Genomic DNA, 24,680 nt, shown 5'->3' on the forward strand with positions numbered 1-24,680 from the left:
GACGCGCGTATAAGGCTGGGTGGCTCCGTATGGATGCGTGGCTGAGGCAGGTGTATCTGAGAAGACTAGGTGTTTTTTTCCACGCATCACCATTGCTGCGTGCCCATCTCACAGCCGATATGAAAAAAAAGGTGAATCAAATGAACGCTGTGCTCGCCGTTATCCCGGGGGTCTGACAAAGGAGCTTCCACCGCTCGACATCGGTGTGACGCGGCCGTTCAAAGTAAGGCTGCGAGCGGCGTGGGAGCGATGGATGACAGACTGAGACCACAGTTTCAGGAAAAGTGGGAGGCAGCGCCGGGCAAGTTACGCCACCGTTTGCGGATGGATTGTAGATGGACTGTGTCTGCTGGCTCTGTTGTTCAAGCTTTTGCAAAAGCCGGCATTATTTCTGAGGAGCTGCGCTGCACGGAAAGTGACTGACAGCGCAGAAGGGGAAACTGGCATGTCGGATTTAGCGCAGCTGTTTAATTCAGAAACAGAGGATGAGGACTTTGAGGGGTTTGATTAATACTCTGTAATAAATACTTGAATAAAGCACAATCATACTCAGTTTTGCTCCCGCTGTATTTTTCTACCTGAAAACTTAATTCAACAGCAGCCTATGGGCCGCGGGGCATACGGGCTCACCTCCGCAGGTGTTTTTTCATCTAAATAATCTAAATCTTTTTAAGTGATAAAGCCCACCTGAAAATTTAATCATTGCAGTCAGTTCATCCAGATTATTATCCTGCCTATGTTTTAAGTTAATTTATGCGTCAATAAACGAAGAAGAAGGGGAAACTGGCATGTCGGATTTAGCGCAGCTGTTTAATTCAGAAACAGAGGATGAGGACTTTGATGGGTTTGATTAATACTTTGTAATAAATACATTAATAAAGCACAATCATACTCAGTTTTACTCCCTCTCTATTTTTCTACCTGAAAACTTAATTCAACAGCAGCCTCTGGGCCGCGGGGCATACGGGCTCACCTCCGCAGGTGTTTTTTCATCTAAATAATCTAAATCTTTTTAAGTGAGAAAGTCCACCTGAAAATTTAATCATTGCAGTCAGTTCATCCAGATTATTATCCTGCCTATGTTTTAAGTTAATTTATGCCTCAATAAACTGTATCAGAGGAGTAATCACAGCCCTGTGTCATCAGCATGCCGGTTCCCAGGTTTGAATAATACTTTGTAATAAATACACCTTGCAGCTTTATTTGCTGTGATCAGTGGGAATAAAGTAGTTTTAATATGTTTTTAAGTGGGAAAATCCACCTGAGAGGACATGTACCTGTATATAAAAAACGCGCCCTATAGTCCGGTGCGCCTTATGTGTGTGTTAAATACAGAAATGGCACACATAACTGAGACTGCGCCTTTTAGTCCGGTGCGCCTTATGGTCGTGAAAATACGGTAGGTTACTCAACCATCAGATTGGTTGAACATTGTAATCACTTTGCTTTATCTAGAAACGCCTGATATTTTATGCAACTTCTTTGAAAAACTACTTCTATAAAAATGTTAAGATGATAAAGCATAAAGCAGGGGTCTTCAACCTTTTTCAGGCCAAGGACCCCCAAACTGATGGCGAGATGGAGCAGGGACCCCCTTATTACCGTATTTTCACGACCATAAGGCGCACCGTACTAAAAGGCGCACTCTCAGTTATGTGTGCCATTTCTGTATTTAACACACACATAAGGCGCACCGGACTATAGGGCGCGTTTTTTATATACCGGTACATGTCCTCTACTACCTTTAAATACCTCTACTGCGTATTTAAAAATACAGCGGGGGCAAAACTGAGTATGACTGTGCTTTATTCATGTATTCATTACAAAGTTTTAATCAAACCTGGCAGCTGGCCGTGAGATAGACACATCGCAGATGACACAGCGCTGTGATCACTCCAAAATTAACTTAAAATCCTGAAACCTGCCGACGGAATATGTTCGCTTTTATTACCGGTATCCTGGTGCCTGCAGTTTCAATTATTTAGATGAAAAACACCTGCCAGCCACCGCGGTGAACCCCAGGCGACCCAGCCTAGAGGCTGCTGTTGAAGGGATTTCTCCTGTCGGTGCACCGCTGGTATGTGGGGGTCTGAGCGCCTCCGACAGAAATAGATAATCTGGATGAACTGACTGCAATTATGAAGTTTTCAGGTGGACTTTCTCACTTAAAAACATATTAAAACTACTTTATTCCAACTGATCACAGCAAATATAGCTGCAAGATTTAGATTATTTAGATGAAAAAACACCTGCCAGCCGCCGCGGTGAAGAGGAGGAGACGCGCCCAGAGGCTGCTGTTGAATTAAGTTTTCAGGTAGAAAAATAGAGCGGGAGCAAAACTGAGTATGATTGTGCTTTATTCATGTATTTATTACAAAGTATTAATCAAACCCATCGAAGTCATCATCCTCTGTTTCTGAATTAAACAGCTGCGCTAAATCAGACATGCCAATTTCCCCTTCTTCGCTATCAGTCACTTTCCGTGCAGCGCAGCTCCTCAGAAATAATGCCGGCTTTTGCAAAAGCTTGAAGAACAGAGCCAGTTAGTCCAAGCATCTACAATCCATCCGCAAACGGTGGCGTAACTTGCCCGGCGCTGCCTTCCACTTATCCTGAAACTGTGGTCTCCGTCGGTCATCCATCGCTCCCACGCCGCTCGCAGCCTTACTTTGAACGGCCGCTTCACACCGATGTCGAGCGGTTGAAGTTCCTTTGTCAGACCCCCCGGGATAACGGCGAGCACAGCGTTTATTGATTCACCTTTTTTTTCACATCAGCTGTGAGATGGGCACGCATGGAGTCACAGATTAACTGCGATGGTGATGCGTGGAAAAAAAACCCAGCCTTTTTCATTTAATATCATATGTCATCAGAGCGCTGTGTCTGTCTCGCTGTCAGCTCCCAAATCAGCTTCTCTGATTGGTTGATGCGGCGCGTCCAGCAGCAAAACTTCAATTTTTCCATCTCGAGCAGCAGCAGCGCGTTGGCGGTGCGTCAGATGCTTAAACGATCCCGACGTGCTGCACCTGTGGCTCAAAACGCGCTGCGGGACCTTTTGCTGCGCCTATACGCGCGTCAACCATTGACTTTGCATGTAAACTCGCTGCTTCTGCTGCACCTGCTGGGTCCGGTTCACACCGATGTCGAGCGGTTGAACAGCGAGCACAGCGTTAATTTGTTTCCCCATGTTTTTCACATCAGCTGTGAGATGGGCACGCATGGAGTCACAGATTAATGGTGATGAGTGGAAAAAAAACACCTGGTCCTCCTTACATTCAGCCACTCTTTCATCATCTCCTCAATGAGGTGGTCTCAAAAGTCGCAGTTACAACACACATAGGGCGCACCGCACCATAGGGCGCACCGCACATTTTGAGGAAAAAAAAAGACGTTTAAGTGCGCCTTATAGTCGTGAAAATACGGTATATATATTCTATGAAATAGTGTTCTATCAAACTGGTCCTATAGTCACTCTATTACAGATGGAGTCATGTAACTAAAGTAATTTCTCCCTGGGATTATTAAAGTATTTCTGATTCCTGGTTGATGGGACAGGTGTTGTGAATGAAACGGTGCCCAGCTTGAAAGAGCTCCTGTGTGTCGCTGAATGTGTGCATTGATGACTGAAAGACATCTTCTGCCTCCATTTATCTGTTTACTACAGTCTGTTCAATTCATGTTAATGTGGATTTAAAGACATTTTAATTAGTGGAAAAAAGTGTACGGGGGTATATAAAAAAAAAAAAAACTAATCAACCAAAGCTTCGCGACCCCCATGCAGTACCTCCGTGGACCCCCTGGGGGTCACGGACCCCCTGTTGAAGACCTCTGGCATAAAGCATTGCTTAAATGCAACATTAAGTGCAATTAAAAGATTTACCTCTGAGGCCACTGTTTCTCTTTAAAGGAATAGTACACCCAAAACATGATTAGCCTTCATTTTCTACTCACCCCCATGCTGAACAACACTCTGGAGTACTTTTTTGATATCTCAAATGCATCTGGAGATCTGGGAGGCTTCTTGCTGTCTGCTGACATTCAAATAATGGAGGTCTATGGTGCCCGAGACAGAAAGGTCCATAAAAATCCACAAAAAACGTGTCAATATTCCTCCATACTGCTCGTCCAATGTATTCCAAGTGTCCTGAGTGGGTAGCGTCCATAATTTACTTGAAACGAAGTCATTTAGAATGTTTTTAGAGCATAAACAGTAGTGTATAGGATTTCCTAAAAGCGCGTTCACGAGTCTACGGAAACCGCGGCAGACCAAACCAGACGAAAGTGCGCATTCAGCCTCTGCTCTGCCGATGATGCAAGCGTAGAAGAAGAAATGTGCTGTTTACCTGTGCAAAGAAACAACGAAAGAAAAATGTCTGAGGACTTCAGTGTTGAGGAAGAGCATGAGTTCTTTGCCGAGCTGAATGCGCATTTTCGTCTGGTTTGGTCTGCCGCGGTTTCCATAGACTCGTGAACGCGCTTTTAGGAAATCCTATACACTACTGTTTATGCTCTAAAAACATTCTAAATGACTTCGTTTCGAGTAAATTATGGACGCTACCCACTCAGGACACTTGGAATACATTGGACGAGCAGTATGGAGGAATATTGACACGTTTTTTGTGGACTTTTATGGACCTTTCTGCCTCGGGCACCATAGACCTCCATTATTTGAATGTCAGCAGACAGCAAGAAGCCTCCCAGATCTCCAGATGCATTTGAGATATCAAAAAAGTACTCCAGAGTGTTGTTCAGCATGGGGGTGAGTAGAAAATGAAGGCTAATCATGTTTTGGGTGTACTATTCCTTTAAGCAGTTAAAAACACAATTAATCCATGTTCCTGCTCCTAAGTGTTAGCACTATTCAGATATCACTTATTATGAAAATGCACTTATATGTCCATACCATATGGAGGTATTCAGTTTTGAGCCATAATTTTTACGCTTAAATATCGAGTTACGCAGTGAGTACAAAGGTTCCCAGCTTGAGAGTTTAGTAGGTATATAAGAAAAGGCAAATAACTGCATTGATCTTCATTAACATGTTAAAATGTTTTTAATTAATTAATTAAAATGAAGGCGTTAAAGTCCGAACCCTCATTTGTATATAAAGCTACTAAATATGACCCTTTCTGCCTGTTTATTGCCTTCATTGCCGTTTGTTTTTAGGCTCCAGTGAGGACCAGACCACACCCATGTTAGTGACCGCTTTGAAAGGACATAAGGTCGTGGATGTGGCGTGTGGAAGCGGGGACGCCCAAACTCTTGCTGTGACTGAAAATGGTCAGAATACCAGATTCTCCTTTTAGTCCTTTGTTCATATTTGCTTCCCTGTTTAAGTTCACCCTTTTTACTGTGTCTCTACAGGCCAGGTTTGGTCCTGGGGAGATGGAGATTATGGTAAACTGGGCCGAGGAGGCAGCGACGGCTGCAAGACGCCAAAGCTGGTGGAGAAGCTGCAGGATCTGGATATAGTGAAAGTGTGCTGCGGCAGTCAGTTTTCAGTAGCCCTAACTAAAGATGGCCAGGTGTACACCTGGGGGAAGGGAGACAACCAGCGCCTCGGTCATGGAACAGATGAACATGTCCGCTACCCAAAGCTGCTCGACGGTCTTCAGGGTGAGGATCTGGGAGGTTTCTCCAGGAGGTTTCAGAAAGCAGCTGTTTATGTTTATGCATGCATTTGTTTATTTATTTTTTTAATCAGGGAAGAAAGTAGTGGATATTGCTGTTGGGTCGACGCACTGTCTAGCCCTGACTGATGATGGCGAGGTGCACAGCTGGGGCAGCAACGATAAGCTCCAACACTTTGATACTCTTTTCTCTAACAAGAAGCAGCCCAAAGCTCTCCCAGGGCTCAACTCCAAGCACATTGTGGGAATTTCCTGTGGTCCAGGACAGGTAAGATAAACACCTCATTCTGATTGGAGTTTATTTGTAATGGTAAAAACAAAGCTAGTTTAATCTTGTTTTGCTGCTTTTTATTTCAGAGCTTCGCCTGGTCCTCCTGCTCAGAGTGGTCCGTTGGGCAGCGCGTGCCGTTTGTGGTAGATGTTTGCTCTATGACTTTCGAGCAGCTGGACCTGCTCCTGCGACAGGTTAGCGAGGGCATGGATGGCAGCTCGGACTGGCCTCCGCCTCAGGAGAAAGAGTGTATGGTAGTGGCCACTCTAAACCTGCTCAGACTCCAGGTGCGCGACAGCGTCTGTACAGTTTAACCCATTGGTGTTTGGTCTGTAAATGACTGCTTTAGCCTCAATCATTGCGTTTGTTTTCCGCAGCTCCATGCGGCCATCAGTAACCAGATGGACCCAGAGGAGCTGGGGCTGGGGCTTGGCAGTGTGCTCCTGAACAACCTGAAACAAACAGTGGTGGTGCTAGCTAGCAATGCAGGGGTGCTCAACACGGTGCAAGCTGCTGCCCAAGCTGTCCTGCAGAGCGGTTGGTCAGTGCTGCTGCCTACGGCCGAGGAGAGGGCCAGAGCGCTGTCCTCTCTGCTACCTAATGCTGGTGAGTGCGAAACATAAGCTCTACCCTAGGACCATGCATTAATTTGATTCCTCAATTAAATGTCAGTTTTTGGTTTGATTGCAACGACAAATATAACATCACAAATTCGAGATACAACAGAGTTTCATTGTAACAAACACCATCCTTGAGAAAGAAATCCTTTATGATGACGTTTTAAATGAAAGAACTATGGAGGAGCGCTGTCTGTCTGTGGGTGTGAATCACTGAGCTTAGTTTCCATTTCTGCATAGACAGCTGCGTGTAGAGAAGTATTAGTGCAAGATGGAGCTTAAACATCAGTTTATAGAAACTCAGAGACCCGCAGCAAATTGTTAAAAATAAAAAAGTAGGAGAAAAACTTTTTTACAATTAATCTAGACTTGTATAAAAAGTAAATGAATTCAATTTTCCGGGAATAAGGGTATTTGAACTTGATTTGAAGTAGGTAAGTATAATGATGAATCAATGAATGAGGATTTTTGCACTTAATATAACAAAAAGTTAATTATTGCAATTCAATTGCAGTCTACATAATTATCTTAATTTAAAGCCCCAAATGATCATTTCAATGGCAGATAATTTTATTTCCATCCACAAATGTAGGTTAATGCACTTATTTCTAAAAATATTTTCACTTTTTTTAAATCAATTTTTGCAACTAAACAAAACAAAAAGAGTCTAAATTTGGATAACATTATTCAATTCAATTCAGTTTATTTCTATAGCGCAAATTCACAACATTCATCTCAAGGCACTTTACAGTTCAACCAGATCATACAGTCAAATTGATTTAAAGTTTTCTATCTAAGGAAAACCAGTTGATTGCATCGACTCATTGACTCTAATACAATCCCTCACACTAAGCATGCTTGTAGCGACAGTGGAGAGGAAAAACTCCCTTTTAACAGGAAGAAACCTCCATTAGAACCAGGCTCAGTGTGAGCGGCCATCTGCTGAGGCCGACTGGCGTTCAAGGAGACAGAAGCAGAGATACAAAAAGCAGATGTAAAAAGCGGCCCATCCAGGAAACACAGCCAGGCAGACGAGCTCAGAGCCAACTCCCATTATAAATCTCTTTCGACCAGGACACCCTTTCCTTAAACATGAACTTATGTCTTCTTTTGTTTTTGTTTTACCCTCATGTAACCAAAACAGAACAATGAAAGGTTTTTCACTTGGTGTGTTTAAATTTGATGTAAAGAAGACATTTGTTGGAGTTTTAAGTTTCTCATTTATTTGCTTCATCCAGCATCTGGAAATGAGATGAGTGTGAGTCCTGGACGGCGCTTCATGATCGACCTGTTGGTCAGCAGCCTGATGGCCGACGGAGGGCTGGAATCTGCTCTGAATGCTGCCATCACAGCTGAGATACAGGTCAGTGCCACCTAACAACCTCATGAACCCTCGCCTTGAATTGTTTATTTAATGGTTCAAGTCGACTCGATGGGGAAACGTTTTTCTCCGGTCGTTGTGTTTGCAGGATATTGAGGCCAAGAAAGAGGCTCAGAAAGAGAAGGAGATTGACGAGCAGGAGGCTAACGCCTCCACCATGCACCGCTGTCGTACCGTGCTCGACAAAGACCTCATCAACACAGGCATCTATGAGTCAACAGGAAAACAAAGTCTGCCCTTAGTACAGCTAGTGCAGCAGCTTCTGAGGTAACGTCCGTTGGCCCACATCTACTACATCAGAACCATTTTATTGTCCCTTAAGACAACTTCCATTTTTAAAATTCTACAGGAACATCGCTTCACAGACCATAGCAAGACTGAAAGACGTTGCTAGGCGTATCTCCAATTACTTAGAAGCAGAGCATGTCAGCAAGGAGAGATCTGCCTCCCTGGATCTGCTCCTGCGCTTCCAGAGGCTGCTGGTCAGCAAGCTGTACCTGGGCGTCACCGACACGGAGCACGTCAACGGATACAGTAAGCCGCTCAGCTCGGATCGGATCGCAGCTGTTCCGCACCGGTTCAGTTTGAGCAGCTTTTGTTTTCTTTGTTGCAGATCCCGAGCTTCTGGGTGTTGGCTCCTTGTTAAAAAAGTACATCGCCCTGTTGTGTACTCACATTGGAGATATCCTCCCTGTTGCAACAAGCATTGCATCTACGGGTCGCCGACATTTTGCTGAAGTTTCTCGGGTTATTGAAGGAGATCTAACCGGTAGATTCCTTTGCTCTCTGTTAATATATAGTTATATTTGAATATTGTGCTTTAAAATGTTTGTCATTATCTGGTTTATCAGGAGTCCTTCTTCCTGAGCTGGTGGTGTCCATCATCCTCCTCCTTACCATCGATGCTGGTCTTATGCAAGAGACTGGTGCTATCCCTCTGCTGGCCGGACTTCTGGAACACTTGGACCGTTTCAACCACATGGCTCCAGGACATGAGAGGGACGATAATGAGGATTTGGCATGGCCGGGCATTATGGGTAAACGCCTTTGATCTTTATTAACAGAATTATTTGACTCCTTTTTAGATAGAACACTGTTTTTTTTTGTTTTTTTTTTTAAGGCATTTAACATTTTTTCTTTTTTTAAGGATCCTTCTTCACCGGACAAAGTTCCAAGAACAATGAAGAGGTTTCACTGATCCGTAAGGCTGACCTGGAGAACCATAACAAAGATGGCGGCTTCTGGACAGTCATTGATGGGAAGGTTTATGACATTAAAGACTTCCAGGCTCAGTCCCAATCTCTGACAGGGAACAGTGTGTTAGGTAAGCTTAAATATCGTCATTTAAATTTAATGATTTTATTAACGGAAAAATCAATATATTTTACACTGCAAAAAAAAAAAAATAAATAAATAAATAAACGTGTTAAAATTTTCTTGAAAATGTTTTATTTACATTTTTTTTAAGAAGGCATATTGCCACTGTTGGACGGGAAAAAAACAAAACAATTGTACAAAAAAGTATTAAATGACTGGTAGGCATGGACCAGGTATACCTCAGTATGAAAAAGCATGTTTTTAAAGCACTCAAGTTTTTGGTCATATGTTTTTGCAGTATCAGTATCAGTGTTTTTTTTTTGGGTTTTTTTATATACAAATATTTCTCACTTTCTGTGAATAATAAAAAAAAAAAGTACTAATACATTTTATTTAAAATATGTTTTTTCTTTCAGGTTCAGAAGATTTGTTAATTGTGGAATGTTAATTTAACAAACGTTTCTTTTTAGATTATTCAAAATGAAACATGATTGATTGATCAACCACTAAAATAATGAACACCTGCAGCCCTAGTTCATATCTGAGGCCCCTAAGCTGCTATCACATTAAAGTTCATAGATCTGTGTCATATATGTGTTTGAAAACTGTTGATTTAAAATGCAGTAAAATGACACACTGCATCTTAGCAGTCTTATTAGGTAGTTACTGCAGGTTGGCCTAAATGCAAACCACTTAAAAGAAATGTGGAAAATCCGTTTAGGGCAGTATTAAATGCTTTAAACTTGTAATTCTGATTTTACAATAATAACCCTACTTATTTTCCTTATATATTCATGTGTATTTGTTTATTTTTCTGTCACTATCTTTATTCTTATTTCTTACCATCTTTTTTTTACTTTTTTTAAAACTCTATATCTCTATATTTTTATATCTTTATCAGTCCCTCTTCATGTATTTATTTACATAGTTACTAATCTAAGTCTTGTAGCCAGGGGGATCATTTGGAACTGAGACCTCAGTCATCCCTAACCTCCTCATGTGATCAAATGTTACTTCAGTTCCATGTATTTCATTTATCCTGAGGTGCTGACAGCAAAGGTTTGATTCTTTTACAGCTCAGTTTGCCGGCGAGGACCCTGTGGTTGCATTGGAAGCTGCCTTACAGTTTGAGGACACCAGAGAATCCATGCAGGCTTTCTGTGTTGGCCAGTACATGGAGGTACTCGATGTGTTATATATATAAAAAAAAAAAAAAAAATACTTCAGCCTTTTATTTTGTTGGTGTTTGTCTTTTATTTTGAAATTGGATATTTTTTGTAACTATTCCCAGCCAAACCAGGAGACCGTGACCACGCCAGACCTCAGCAGTCTGTCTTCACCGCTGATCGACACTGAGAGGAATCTGGGTTTGCTGTTGGGTCTGCACGCCTCATATTTGGCCAAAAGCACCCCGTTGTCCCCCATGGAGATTGAATGTGCCAGTAGGTTGAAGGAACATTTTTTATTATTCCTGTTTTATTCCTTTTATTCCTATTTTTATTTTAGTCCTGTCTGAATGTACGTTTCAGCCATCTGACCCACATGTTATCCTTAGATTAAAAAAAGAAAATAAAAGGCTAGGCTAGAATGATCATGACCAAACCAGGACATTTCAGAGCTTAGGCTTGTCAGAAGACTTGAATATTGAATCTTTTAGTCCAACAGCTCCACCACCGAGCTGGCTAATATTTGTAACAGGTCAGCTGGACAGTTAGGATGAACTCTTTATTATTAAGATTGCACCACTTTTCCAAATGCACAAAAACAATGTATACATTATCCTATGTGAGGCTTTCAAACCTATAAACACAGGACTACTTCAAATCCATCATACTGAGGGCTTTTTTTTTTTCAGTCAGCATTACTGGTGCGCTGGAATAATACGTTTTAATAATAAGTTTGTCCACCCTAAGTTGCATTAAGTCGAGTTGAACAAATATTGGAAAAGCTTCTCTATGTTAAACCTTGGATAAGATGTTTTGAATGTGCTGGATCCTGTCTGTTATAACAGGGTTTCCGCAAGTCATTGAATTATTTTTTTAATTAAGGCCTTAATTGGCATTAAAATAAATTACATGTGATTATCGTGGCATTTAAAATGCTTTAATAAAAAAAAGTTTAGAAAAACAAGATATATTATATCAGATATAATATATCTGATATAATATACCAGCTAGTATAATATACCAACTGCTTTCAGTTGATCGTAAAGCTGTATGTTCGGAAAAGAAGCCCGAGGCGTAGAAAAAACTAGAAATTGGGAAAATGCAAATTTCAACAAAAGTGGCTGGAAAACGAGGAATTTGGGACATGGCTGCAGCCTGTCGATGGTAAAGATGAAAAAGGATTTTGTCGGTTTTATATGCGTGTTTGTATGTATGTAAGTGTATATGTGTGTATATATATATATATATATATTAGTGCTGTCAATCGATTAAATTTTTTTAATCGCGATTAATCGCATCAATGCCTGAGTTAACTCGCGATTAATCGCATTTTAATCGCACATTTTTTTCCTGATTGAAAATCATTTAAATACTCTCGATGACATACAAAAAAATACATACAGGCTAGGTTTGTGCCAATGTTCTTTTTTTAAAATGAAAACAGGTCACAGATACTGATTTATGCCAAAAATAACAAATATGTAGCCAAAAAAAGGCCCTGAAAACAGGCTGATGTAAAAGACAGTCTTTACAGTTAATACAGTCTTTTGAACAAAGACAAGCATTTTACCCTACTGCTATAAAATGCAGTAGTTAACATTAGATGTTAATTTACCAAGGTAATAATGAACAATTTTCAATCAATACATCAAAATCAATAGACCGACATCACTAGATGGAGGTAGTCTTTTCAGCCTCTTAACAAAAATGAGAACACACACACAAGCACCCACCCACACAGACACACACACACACACACACACGATACCGACCTGTGGCGTACACAGACAGCAGCAGATTCCATTTCACCTCAGTAATCTGTTTTCTCAGCGTATTTCAGGTTGCTACTAGTTACCAGACACTCAACTTGTTTGTTGGTGGTGGGGCTTAAAGAAAAGGCACTAGCGCTACCCAGTGTATGAGCGTCTTTTTTCCTTGAGGAGCTCCGCTCTCGAAGCCTATGAGAAATGCATAGACTGGGGGAAAATAGCCCCGCCTTCTCGCAGGCTGCAGCGGGATGTACTTGGAAAATTGTACCATAAAACCACATAGCGTTAATCTCACGTTAAAAAAATTATCGCCGTTAAAATGGCCTCGCGTTAACGCGATAATAACGCGATAATTTTGACAGCACTAATATATATATATATATATATATATATATATATATACACATTACACACACACACACCAGTCATGGGGACTTGTTGATGGCATTAAAATTATTTTTAAGAGCATAAAAAGAGCATTAAAAAACATTAAATTAGAGTTACTCGTTCCTGTATAAACTCTGTATAAGATCAGCAGATTACCATCGTTCTTCAAATCCATTAGTTTGCTGAATATGACATTAATCCCAAACATACAGACTGTAGAGTGACTTCAGCTCAAACCCCTTTTAAAGTTGTGGCCTTGTCCAAATTCCAGCCAGAATTGTTTCAGAAGCTTGCTGATCAGATTAAAAACTGTTTGGCTTCTCTGAACCTTTTTTTTAACTAGTGCTGTTTTATGCATATAAAGGGGAATCCAATCTGAAGCAGCTTTGGGAAATAAAACAATATCAATAGAAAATATGTCTGATCTATAGTTTCACTGAACTCTGATTCACAACCACACAGCATTCTGGGAGATGTAGGCAAAGGAAAGGACTTGGCCCCACAAACTGTAACGGGAAAGTTAAGAAGGCTGACCTCTTTTAGAAGGTCAAAGGTTATGTTTAATATAGGTTACGGCAGGCATCCTCAAACTCGGTCCTCGAGGGCCGCTGTCCTGCAGGTTTTAGAGGTTTCCCTGCTTTAGCACAGCTGATTTTGATGATTGCAGTAGAGCAAAAGCCTGTTAATCAACTATAAATTAAAATCAGCTGTGCTGGAGCAGAGAGACATCTAAAACCTGCAGGACAGTGGCCCTCGAGGACCGAGTTTGGGGATGCCTGGGTTACGGCAACAACTTCAATTCAGCCTTTTTCCTTTGGCTCTTATTTCAAATAGGAGGGGAAAATAATGGTTATCCACATCGACTGAGAGGAAAGTCTATGATATATTTTTATATTTTTCTCCCATATGTTTAAAGCTACAGTGTGTAATAATTACAGGGATATACAGTCAGAAATGTAATATATTACACATAACTATGTTATTTATCATCATCTACGAGCTCAGCCTCTTAACCTTAATATTTGCGTTGCCTTAGAATTCGTTATTTATAATTACATAGGAGCGGGTCTCGCAGCCATGGAGGCAGACATCTTTGCGCTACGGCAGCGCAGAGCCAACAAACTAGCGATTGCGAGATCGCCCATTACGCTCGAAAGTAACTACGGCAAGTTGAGAGAGATGAACTGAGACGGTACTGAACACACAGACTAATGAAATACTATTTGTAAAATTATCTATGTAAACAAACCTCATCACTTGAGAAGGTAGGTGATGCGGACGTCGTGGAAGACATTTTGTCCCGTAACGCTCGCCGTACTGTTGGGGGGGAGAAGCGGTGGGGGGGAGATGTTCATGTTGCTGCAGTCTGCAGTCTGGACGTTAGATGTCGCTGAAAATTACACACTGTAGCTTTAAGTTGTGATTCCAGTTCCTGTTTTTCAAATAAAGTTGGATTTTGTATGATTTCTCCCCTAAAAATGAACAGCTAAAAAAATTAACGTAACATGATCTGTGTTCTTCTGTAACAGTCTGAATGTAAAATATTTTTTACCCTCCCTGTGCACAGAATGGCTCCAGTCCTCCATATTCTCCGGCGGACTTCAGACCAGTCAGATCCACTACAACTACAACGAAGAGAAGGACGAAGACCACTGCAGCTCCCTGGGGACCACCACTGCAGACAAGGCCAAACTTTACTCCCGCAGGATAACCCTCAGCGACCACGCACAGCCTTTTCTCCAGGCTATCGCCGACAACAACACTCAGGACCACACTGTGAAGGTAGAGTAAATAAAAAAATTATCCCACTGAGCAGAAATGAACCCCAGGGTTGATCTTTTTTCTGTTTCTATCGTACTGTAGGACTTTTTGTGCCAAATAGAGCGTTGCTGTAAGCAGTACCATCTCATCACACCCATCACCTTCCCGCCTGAGCATCCAGTGGAGGAAGTTGGCCGTCTGCTGCTCTGCTGCTTGCTCAAACACCAAGACCTTGGTAACAAACTGGGGGGGGGACACACTTTTTACAGAGGAAAATTTTTTTTTTTATATAATGCAAATTTTAAGTTTTTGTTTCATAGAGCATACAACAGATATGTTAATATGCCACACCAACCTTTCCAAGTCTACTTTACAGTTAGCCAGTTGAGAAAGGTAGACCATGTACTATCATAGTGATGCATTTTACATAGGAGGTTGTATGTCACTTTCTCATATGAGGCCAGTTTAACCATAGTTGTCATCCATTCATCATTAGGAGGAGGGTTCTTTTTCATCCAGTATCTTAGTAGGATCCTTTTTGCTGTAGTCAGAGCCAGAACAAGCCACCTCTTGTCAAAAGGTGAGAAGTGTGAGTCTGGGGGTTCTACCGTTGAGCCTAAAACTGCAAGCTTCCATAATATTCTTCCACCAGTTTTGAAGAGCAGAGCAGGTCCAGAGAATATGAAGAATAGATGCTCCCTCCTTGTTGCATCTCCAGCAAGTGTCTTTAGGAATCAAATTCCATTCATGAAGTTGTTGAGGGGTTCTGTGCCATCTGTGAATAATTTGAGGAACTATTTTTTCTATTATTTTACTCTCAGAAATGTATATTTTGTTGCTTTATTTTATACCAAGAAGTTAACATGGGTAAACAAAGTTGGAATCAGCTTGCATTTGTGCAGCAATTGAATTTAAACCCTCTTCTGCCACAGGTCACATCGCTCTCTCACTTGTTAGCCCATGTGCCTTGGGGGTGGACCAGGGAAAACAGAGGTCACTCCCTAAATCCATGATAGATGTCTGCCGGATGGTCTATCAGGCAAAATGTTCATTAATTAAGGTATGACTCCCCTCCAGACATGTGTTTTAAAATAAATTCAAATTAACCTTCTGAGTTATTTATTATGTGTAGAATATCCAAAAAATATTAATATCTCTATTTTTTTTGTCTAAAACATTTTGCCACATTACAACTAAACATTAGCTACGTTTAAATGTGCAAATTTTCCCCAAACCAATCAAAACCTTGTTTCGGAAATTCATAATAGCTATTTACATGGACACTAAATAAAATGATCTGATCATGACATATATATAAATGTTTAAGAGCATTCAATAGGATTTCACTAGCATCACTTTTTACTCTTTGCACACACACCCAGTATTGAAACTCATGTCATGGGTGTTGTAAATATACACAAAAGACTTTATTTACTAACAAACTGAGCAAAAACAACAGAAAACTGACTGAAAAGTCATATACTGATATGATGTTGCTTTAACGAGAAGAATAGGGTAAGAATAGGCAATAGACTCAAAGACCTCGAGGCTATTGCCAATGATGGATGTTCAAAAATGCTCTGGAGACCTGATAAAAACTGAGCAGGAAGTTTGAACTGCAGTAATGCCTATAAAAAATTTTTTAAACACCACCCCTTTTACGCTGCCTCATTTTGGACAAGTAGTTTCTGTCCTAGTTGTTGTCCCATGCAGAAATAAACTGCAACATTAAGTTTCGGGGTTTTTTTTTAAAGTATTTTTTATTTTACATAATAAAACAAAATAATATATTATATGGAAATAAATAAAATCATGCAAAAGTGGGGGGTAGAAACCTAAACAGTCTTATTGTCAAGAGCCACAGATCAATATTACAGTACACGTTGGCAAAAGGAAATCTATCTTTTTCATGTTGAAAGAAATGCCACTTTTGATCGTATTATCTGAAAGAAAATCAGGTTACAGTCAGGGTAAACCTTTTATGAATTTTTCCTCAACAGTATCCAAGAGGTCCATGGTAACTTTGGAGGAAGTATACAGATCTACTAGCCTGACGTAGTCCTACTCAATTCTAGTCAGAATATGAGTCTGATACTGCTCCATAGAGCTGTGATTATGGGGCGTGTTTCGAATGAACCAGGGAAAAAATGCCTCTGCACTCAATTGGATAGACCTACAACCAATAAGAGCAACGGAGTGCGTGACGTATGTTAAGCCAGGCACAGTTGTTGTCAACAAAAATCAAAGCGTGCAGTTACACGCCTAGAATAAGAAGATAAGCCTTGATCGCGTTTCTCTGTTCCTCTTTTAAAATTAATTTGATGTCGATATCTTCTAGAACAGACCTGATAGCAGAATCTACTCACCTCAGCTCTCCAGCGGCAGCCATTATTGTTGTCACCCAAGCGCGCTTTGGTGACGTGGTTGATTACGTTACTGTTGATCATCTGTCCATCATCGTATAAAGCCCGCGCTGACAATTTGATTGGATCGCCAGATTTTGTGCGAGCAGCTACTATTGAGCAATGCCAGACCGAACTTCCTGACCTCAAACGTTGTGGGCGGGACTAAGTCCGGTATGGCACCCAGGCTACAGATCTACTGCTTGGGTGGGAGAATATCTGTAGATAGAACTACTTATGTGAGCTTCATAAATCTGGTCATCAGTTTAATCAGAAAAGTTATTATTTAATCAATCTCCCTTCATTCAAATAGCTTTAGCTATTTTCTGTCTGTTTATCATCATCATTATTCCAAAAAAAGTAAAAAAAAAAAACAAACCACTAGACTTTGTTTCTATTAATTAAATCCATTAATTATCAAAACTGAACATTATGTTCATGTTTGTAGAATGGAAAAAATGGGTGTGAATACTTAAATAAATCACTTAAGAACAAACCTGTTAAACCTATTTTGCAGACTCATCAGGAACAAGGCCGCTCATATAAGGAAGTGTGCGCACCGGTCATCGAGCGCCTGAGATTTTTATTCAATGAGCTGCGACCGGCGGTGAGCAACGATCTGTCCATCGTGTCCAAGCTGAAGCTGCTGAGCTCTCAGCCACGATGGAGGAGGATCGCTCAGAAACTAATTAGGGACCGAAGGAAAAAAAGAGGTGGGATTTCCCTCGCAATACTGCAAGTGTAATAGTGTTGGATGTTTGCTATAAAAGCCTTTGCAATTCTCCCATTTTAGTGCCTAAAAAATCAGAGTCTGCCGACGTAGAAGAGCCAAAGCTGGAGAATGAGGGGACCAATGAAGAAGAGCATAATGTCCACATTAGCCCCACTACTGCAGACAGGAAATCACCCACTGGAAAAACATCTAAGGTAGGTTTAAGACATAATTTGTTTAATGAATTGGTGGGTGAACTCTCTTCCCCTAAAAGAAGATCTGATTCCTCAGCAGGACAAGTGGCAGCCGATTTTAAACACGGTGGCAAACGTCCAGAGGTACCGGTGGCTGAAACACAGTGTTCCGGGTGTGTTTTCTCAGTCCAGCCTTATGGGCACCATTGTGGAGTTTGCACTGAAAGAGGAGCCTCTGGATGTGGAAAAAATGAGGAAGTGTCTCCTAAAGCAGGTGAGATTGAATGGGACATCTTTTAGTGTCCTTATTAACCACAATGTTATGACTGATCAAAAAGGATGACACATTATCTCCATTTGATCCCAGCTGGAGAGGGCCGAGGTAAGATTGGAGGGCATTGACACCATGCTGAAGTTGGCCTCCAAGAGCTTCCTGCTGCCATCTGTGCAGTATGCAATGCTCTGTGGCTGGCAAAGGGTCATACCTGAAGGGACCAACATTGGGTAGGTTAACCTTTTTAAAGTCCTTGCATAAATAAAGGTATCTTCCCATTAAATTTGGAGTGTGCTAACTTTTCTTTTCAGGGAGCCACTGTCGGACTGCCTTAAACATGTCGATCTAATCCCTCCTTTCAATCGGATGCTGCTGGAGGTAACGTTTGGGAAGTTGTATTCCTGGGCGATCCAAAATGTTCGCAACATCCTGCTGGAGGCCAGCGCCCGGTTCAAAGAACTAGGTGAGCGCAGAGCAAAATGTCCCCTTTAATGCACGGATCGTCGCCTAAAGTTAGAAATGCTCAGAAGGTGTTTGAAACAGTACAAATTTTCCCACGAATTATTGTTGGATTTCCCTAATAACTGTTGGCTCAATAATCACACTGTTGACGTTAATATCCACACTTTAATGGTCGCCATTAACAGTTTCCAACATGCGCTCCCGCGCTCATCACTCTACACCATGAAGAAGGAAACACAGATCTAGCCCCGCCTCCCATTCCTTACATCTCATACATGTACAGTCTGCTACTTACAACTTAACAATCTCCCCTCTTTCTTTAAAGAACAAATAACAGGCTAGAGAAATTTTAGCATGCTAACTCTTCTTATTTTAACTCCACTTACTTGAACTTAACTTATGTAACGAACAATAGTCACTTTATTTATTTTAACTCCATTTACTTGAACTTAACTTATGTAAGGAACAATAGTCTTTTTGTTTGTTTTAATCTTTAAGTTGCCATTTCCCTTCACTTAGGGCTCTCAGCAGTCCAAGGGCAGACGCCCCCACTTTTGTTAGGCAGTTGGCAAGTTGGTCTTTGGTAGGTGTCCATATGATTTCCTGGATTGTCCCAGAACCCATAAGTTCTTTGATGCTGCTGATCTCAAGCCGGAGTCTCTTTTCAGTTACACATTTTGTGGATTTGACAGCATCAAGGAGGGAATGGTTGTCCGTTACACAGGTAATGGGTAAGATGTTGCGCGTGCCATCACCAACCATGAGCTCTGAATAGAGTGTAGCAAGAAAGACAGCACTATCAATTCCATCTGCTAGTGCTAAAGTCTCTCCAGCTAACGTGCTACGTACCACTCTCCTAATCCGTCTGGATTGCCAGCATATGGGTGAAAATTTTCCATCTTCTCCCATCAGCATGACAAAATGTCCTCCTTGTGTCCCTCCATCTGAGAGATTTCCCATTGAGGAATCGCTGAACACCACTAGCTTGTGGTATTTGCTGTCTCCCAAGCATTGGAATCTAAGGGTAACTTCCTCAGATTTAAGTTTTCTGATCAGTTTGTTTGCAGAGTGTAATGTTTGAATTGTACCATGTTTTGTGTTTGACGCCAAGATAGATATGTCACACATGATGTCAGGTCTGCTCTGTCTTGCTACCCACAGAATCTGTCCAATCTTGGATTTTAACATGTCCATTTCTGTGTCTGTTAATGGAGCCTCCCGCTGTGGTGCTCTGATGGGATCCATAGGAATGGGCTGTAGGTTTTTAATGTATGCACGCTGTTGTACTCTGATTTCATTCTGCAGAGAATGAACCTCCATTCCAATGTAGTTGAAGCTGTTATGTTCTTCTCTTCCAACTTGAAAAGCAGTTTTCAGTTGGGGGATAATAGCTGAAGAAAACATGTCTGAACCACCCCATACAAAGTCATCTACATGGCATGCAAGAACTCCTGTCACCTTACAGAAATCATCTTGCCAGTAGAAGACAGCTGGATCAACTTTTGACACAGCTCCTCCCAGCTTCTGCATGGTTTCTTTCACCTTGTTGTACCAGAACAAGGAAGCATCTGCCAAGCCATAGACACATTTATTTAATTTCCATACGATTCCTTCGCTCTCTGCCTCTTGAGGCGGACGGAGATACACATCCCGTGTTAAATCTTTACCTTGCAAAAAGGCTGCTTTGATGTCCATAGAGTTCAGCTTCCATTTATTTTGGCATATAACAGCTATAACCATCTTTAGAGATTCAGAGGAACAAGTGGGTGAATCCTTAGGAAGTTCTTGAATGTTAATTTCTTCAAAGCCTCTTGCAACCAGTCTTGCTTTGGGTACTATGTCTACTTGTGTTTTCTTGAGTGTGCACACCCACCTCGTTGATATGCATTTCTGACCTTCATCTTTTTCCTCCACATATACATTGTTTCTTTTCCAGTTCTCAAGTTCAGTTTGTTTAGCATGTGAGAAGATATCCTCGTTCACTACTAATATTTCATCTCTGTTGTAAGTATTGGTCTTGACATTTTCAACCACTTCGAGGTTGCTTACTTGTCCCATATCAATGGATCCTGTAGATCCAGCAATTTCCTCTGGCTCAGTATATTCTAAGTTGTACCAGTTTTTGTGTTTCCCACTGGCTTTCCCTGCACGGCTTGTTATTTTTCCAGCATATTTTTGACCTGTTTCTTTGTCTGTGAATTTAATTCCTTGTCCAGCTTTTAGTTTTATTCCTTCACTTACAGTTGTGTTTGTCAGTGGAAGACCATCCCCTTCAGGTTGTACTGGATCACAGGAGGATTCACTGTTTTCTGCAACACCAAGTGATTCATTGCTTGTTGGTGCCATCTCCTCCTCATGTTCACTTTCAAAGTCATGTTCTTCATCAAGTACCGCTGCTGGTGTCTTTGAAAGGTGGTCATCCGTTTTAAATGGATTTTTGCTTTCGCTTTCCCCTAGTTTCTCTTGTGTCTCATTCATTTTTCTCAGCCTAGACTGGTGTACTCTGACATACGTTCCACCATGCCTGACGAATATTACTACACCATCTTGGCCAATAACCACACCTGGCCCTTTCCACTCCTGACAGTCTGTACGTTTATAATAGACTTTGTCTCCTGTTTCATATTTGTCATCTGTGGGTCGCAGCTGTTTTCGGAGGGCTCTTCGGATCCTCTCAGAACATTCAGCCTCAGCAAAGGCTTTTCTCATGCCATGCAGTGTTGCAGTGTGATGACCCATCCATGTGTTGACATCAGTTTCCAATGCTGGAGGTTTATCAATTAGAACTGAAGGCAGGTTTGGGTTTTGACCAAAAACAAGTTGATATGGACTGTAGCCATGTACATTGTGCATGCTGTTTTTTGCCATCAAAGCCCAGTCCAGAGCCATTTTCCAGTCACATTTGTTGTCTCTCTTTACCTTGAGTAGCATTTCAGTGAGAATCTGATTGTGTCTTTCCAGTAGGCCGTTGCTCCATGGACTGTATCCAGCAGTGGCTTTAACCTCAATGTTAAAATGTTCAGCCATGTCTCTTATTTCTTCGTTGTTAAATTCACCTCCATTGTCAGTGAATAATCTGCGTGGTGGGCCATGAACGCTTATCCAGCAGTGAATAAAGTGCTTCACTATCTCTTTGGGTTTTTTTGTGGTGATGATGCTCCCTGCACTGAATCTTGTAAAATGGTCGATGGCATGTAGATACCACAAACCTGGCTCAAGCTCATGTAAGTCCATCGCTACAGTTTCATTATACGTTGAAGCCATGGGTAAACCCACTGCAGGTTTAGGTTTTGCTCTACTGTACCGGATGCATATTTCACAGTTTTTTACAATTTCCTTCAGGATTGTAATGCTTTCATCATCGGTGTTGCCTGAGCAAGATAAGAGCTTTTGTAGTCTGTCAACTGAGGCATGTCCAAATTGTTTATGTAGCTTTAGCAGTACTGTTTTTTTTCTTTTGTTGTCATGTTTTCTGTCACAATGAGAATTTCATCTTCATCATTTGGTGTCTCACTTTGTTTAAACTGGCTTTCATTATTGATCCTTTCCTTTCTTAAATTTACACAATAATGTCCAGAAGATGTCAGTTCAAGTTTTACAGGTTGGTCAAACATCATTGCTTTGTCTTGAGCAATGTCTAAAACAGCACTCGCTCTCTTCAGTGATGTTTTGCTCAAAAGCATCGGTATATCTGCTGGAACTACTTCTGTCTCAATGTTGCATTTAGTTTTTCCTATTGTTGCAGGAATAGTCACCTTTCTTGTGGATTGCACCAGTTTTCCATCCCCAAACCGGAAAGGTCTTGCACTTTTTTCATCTTTAATCTTCATTAATTCTCTCTGAGGCAATCCACTTACATAATCTGCAAGCCATTTTTCACCACACACAGTTCTTGTACAGGCAGTGTCAATCACAGCAGATCCCAAAGCTTCTACCATGAAGATCTGTGTGTCAGATGTGGATTCGTCTGAAAACAGAGTAATATTACATTCCTCAACGTTGTCTTTTGATCCCTCAACATTTGTTAGCTTCACATGTTCTCTTTTATTGGGGCAGTCTTTTGCCCAGTGAAAAGTGCTCTGACATATTGCACATTTAGTTCTTCTCCCGTATTTGTCGAGTGGATTAGTCCCTGCAGCTGTTCTTGAGCTTTGCTCTGAGTTTGAACTCCGTTCACGCTTGCCTGTGTATTTGGTGAAAAAGGCTGAGTCGCCCTCTTGTGGAGGATAGACATTATCACCGAAGATTCTTTTCAAAGCCGATTTCATGTTGTCAAAAGTTACAGTGGAACAGGCGGTAAGAGCTAGCTGTTTGTCTTTAACGTTTAGCCCCGCGGTGTCTAATAGCTTGAATGCTAACACTGCATCCGGTAGTTCCATTTTGAACTTACGTAACTTGTTGTACCGTCGTTCAAATTCGATAATGTAATCCATCATGGACGTGTCGCCGCGTCTGTCGATCCGGTCAAACTCCGTGTAAGCTTCGTACTGTCGATCTTTTTCTTCTTTTAAAAACACTGAATCCAACTTGTCTAAAAGAACACTCATTCCTGTATCGACGTTGAGATGTTCCGCAGCGATTTCCAGCGCGCTTTCTCTCGCTCTTCCTGATAGCGACAGGGTAACCGCCAGGGCCTGCTTCTTTTTGTCCAAGTCGGTAACAAGTCTCCAGATTTCAATTTCATTTTTCCAACTTTCGTAAGACGTCTTCTCGTCGTACGGTGGGGGAACTTTGTAATTTCCAGCAGCGGCCATCCTCTGCTACCAATGTTGGCTCAATAATCACACTGTTGACGTTAATATCCACACTTTAATGGTCGCCATTAACAGTTTCCAACATGCGCTCCCGCGCTCATCACTCTACACCATGAAGAAGGAAACACAGATCTAGCCCCGCCTCCCATTCCTTACATCTCATACATGTACAGTCTGCTACTTACAACTTAACAATAACTGAGTGCTTCCACTTTACTGACACCAGGAGGCATGTAAAGTCCGCTGGTATGTTAGTGACATACCTTGCCTTTAAATTATATCTTTTTATTTGTGTTCATCTTTTTTTTTTTTATGCAGTTATCCTGCTATGTTATATTTGTAAATGTATCTAAAACATTCCGTTAAATCAGTTCCTATTTGATACAGCTGACACAATACATTTGTAAAATATGATGTGCTTTTTAGTCAGTATATTTGCAAAAAGATCCAGCAATGTTATGGAAAGATCCTCTTAATGCAAGAGAAAACCAAAGAAAATGGTCAATTATCATCAATCAATTTATAAGATCATTTAACTTTAAAGTTGTTCGGAAGTCGTATTTAAATGTCAAATCATTCAGGTTTAAACATGTATATAAATGTACTCTTATCAGACCATATTGTCCTAAAAGTTAGAAAAGTTCTATTAAAAAAAAAAAAAATTCTCTCTTAAAATCTGTGGGATTTTTTTTCACTATCTTCTGCAGTCCAGTTAGTTATACGTCAGCCTGGATGCCTAAATTTGGCCATTTATAAATCAACCGTCATCTGTCAATCAAATTTTTTTGGTCATATTATCGCACCATATATGTCGCAGCTAATATATTTAACGGTTGAAATAAGAAATAAGAAGAAATTATTATTTACTTTATCATTGAGTTGCGTCCCAGTGTTCACGGGGATGGACGTCTGTGTCTTCAGCAGGCGTAGAGCTAACAGAACTGGCAGTGTTGAGAGGCAAGGGCTCAAACATGTACGGCTGGAAGCCTTCTACACCAAACCAAGCTTCTGCTGCCCTGGCGTCCTCTTCCACAACATCTTCATCCCCGCTTTCCTCCTCTAAATGAAAAATGTATGACGAAAGAGACTCATCCAAGACCTCCGACACTAAACTCTCCTCCTCTTGCATGTTTCCACTGTCCATAGCGTTCCTTGACAGTGTCGTTTCTAAGTCACCAATTTAGTGCTACTTGGTCCCAAAGTAATTTCCCATTAGGAACCTACTAGCATTAAGTTGCTAACTGGTTAGCAAGATGCTTCTGAGAAACCAGTCACAATCAAACTTACTTGCGAACCTTCAGCCACAACAATCTTACAACCTCTTGATAATTTACCATTTACATTCACTTTATTCACTCGTGGAAAGTCGTGCACCACTCGGTAGAATTCCGAACTGCTGCGGTTGGAACAGCCGCTTCACTACGACTTTAAATTAACTCATTAATGCATAACTTGCCTCCCAAGGGTAAACTACCTTACAGTGCTTGCAAAAGTTTTCATACCTCTTTTTGCTTTTTCACTCTTGTCACATTTATGTTAAATGTTTATTTTTTTAAGTTAGAGATCAACTCTTTAAGTTTTGC

At 41.1% G+C, this 24,680-nt stretch overlaps 1 protein-coding gene across 4 annotated transcripts in view; it reads left to right on the forward strand.

Moving 5' to 3' along the window:
* Nucleotides 1–24,680, forward strand: part of herc2 (HECT and RLD domain containing E3 ubiquitin protein ligase 2) — a 94,474-nt gene that overhangs the window by 24,087 nt on the left and 45,707 nt on the right. For 3 of the 4 annotated variants that reach the window (XM_038271736.1, XM_038271739.1, XM_038271737.1), the window contains exons 14-34: nucleotides 5,167–5,280; nucleotides 5,365–5,616; nucleotides 5,705–5,898; nucleotides 5,988–6,188; nucleotides 6,279–6,507; nucleotides 7,757–7,881; nucleotides 7,988–8,166; nucleotides 8,249–8,433; nucleotides 8,513–8,668; nucleotides 8,751–8,936; nucleotides 9,047–9,223; nucleotides 10,293–10,396; nucleotides 10,508–10,658; nucleotides 14,106–14,320; nucleotides 14,402–14,534; nucleotides 15,232–15,359; nucleotides 17,219–17,414; nucleotides 17,495–17,628; nucleotides 17,705–17,881; nucleotides 17,975–18,111; nucleotides 18,193–18,344. In XM_038271736.1, the coding sequence (XP_038127664.1) occupies nucleotides 5,167–5,280; nucleotides 5,365–5,616; nucleotides 5,705–5,898; nucleotides 5,988–6,188; nucleotides 6,279–6,507; nucleotides 7,757–7,881; nucleotides 7,988–8,166; nucleotides 8,249–8,433; nucleotides 8,513–8,668; nucleotides 8,751–8,936; nucleotides 9,047–9,223; nucleotides 10,293–10,396; nucleotides 10,508–10,658; nucleotides 14,106–14,320; nucleotides 14,402–14,534; nucleotides 15,232–15,359; nucleotides 17,219–17,414; nucleotides 17,495–17,628; nucleotides 17,705–17,881; nucleotides 17,975–18,111; nucleotides 18,193–18,344 (3,525 nt within the window). The remainder of the gene's footprint in view (nucleotides 1–5,166; nucleotides 5,281–5,364; nucleotides 5,617–5,704; nucleotides 5,899–5,987; nucleotides 6,189–6,278; nucleotides 6,508–7,756; nucleotides 7,882–7,987; nucleotides 8,167–8,248; nucleotides 8,434–8,512; nucleotides 8,669–8,750; nucleotides 8,937–9,046; nucleotides 9,224–10,292; nucleotides 10,397–10,507; nucleotides 10,659–14,105; nucleotides 14,321–14,401; nucleotides 14,535–15,231; nucleotides 15,360–17,218; nucleotides 17,415–17,494; nucleotides 17,629–17,704; nucleotides 17,882–17,974; nucleotides 18,112–18,192; nucleotides 18,345–24,680) is intronic. The other variant, XM_038271738.1, reaches the window with a different exon arrangement.

Source organism: Cyprinodon tularosa, unplaced genomic scaffold (genome assembly GCF_016077235.1).
Source record: "Cyprinodon tularosa strain WSP-4 unplaced genomic scaffold, ASM1607723v1 ctg808, whole genome shotgun sequence".
In the NCBI taxonomy this organism is placed as follows: Eukaryota; Metazoa; Chordata; class Actinopteri; order Cyprinodontiformes; family Cyprinodontidae; genus Cyprinodon; species Cyprinodon tularosa.